Source organism: Brassica oleracea, unplaced genomic scaffold, assembly GCF_000695525.1.
Source record: "Brassica oleracea var. oleracea cultivar TO1000 unplaced genomic scaffold, BOL UnpScaffold11772, whole genome shotgun sequence".
In the NCBI taxonomy this organism is placed as follows: Eukaryota; Viridiplantae; Streptophyta; class Magnoliopsida; order Brassicales; family Brassicaceae; genus Brassica; species Brassica oleracea.
This window is the reverse complement of record NW_013628293.1, coordinates 1-510: the sequence shown is the minus strand read 5'-3', so window position 1 is coordinate 510 and position 510 is coordinate 1. Positions and strand designations below refer to the sequence as shown.

Genomic DNA, 510 nt, shown 5'->3' with positions numbered 1-510 from the left:
CACATCCACCATTCGAGGAAGAAGACGAGTGACCGAGAAGAAAGGAAGATACTTGAGATGAAGGATCATTAAAGAAGAAATTAGCTGACGAGTTGCTACAACTTCCAAATCCCAAATTAATCTCGTTGTTGCTATAAGGATGATGCATGCTCATGGTCGTCATGTGCTGCTGGTCTTCAGCTCCTCTGGAAGTGACGGCTGCGGCAGTAGCGGTTTGAAGCTGCCGCTGTCTCCGGCGAGATCTTGAACGTCGGTTTTGAAACCAGTAGAAGACGTTTGTGTCACCCACTGCACCAAATTGCTCAAGCATTTTTCTTATCCTCACTGTTTCGTCTTTTGGTGGGTTGACAATACCACTGTTGAAAATGGATTCGAGTATCAAGATTTGCTCCGGTTTAGGTGACCAACGGGACCGGGCCGGTGCGGTAGAATTAGAGGGTGCAGAGGGAGAACGGCCCTGCCCGGTAGGGCTTTGTGATGATCCTTCTTGATCCATCGACTGTTAAGAAT

At 48.0% G+C, this 510-nt stretch overlaps 1 protein-coding gene across 1 annotated transcript; it reads right to left on the bottom strand.

Annotated features, from left to right (window-relative positions):
* Nucleotides 1–4: 4 nt before the first annotated feature.
* On the bottom strand, nucleotides 5–496 carry LOC106322251 (WUSCHEL-related homeobox 12-like; the record flags this gene model as incomplete). Its single annotated transcript, XM_013760366.1, has 1 exon — nucleotides 5–496. A coding segment is annotated over exon 1 (492 nt), but the record flags the coding sequence as incomplete, so codon positions are not given.
* Between the last annotated feature and the right edge of the window lie 14 nt (nucleotides 497–510).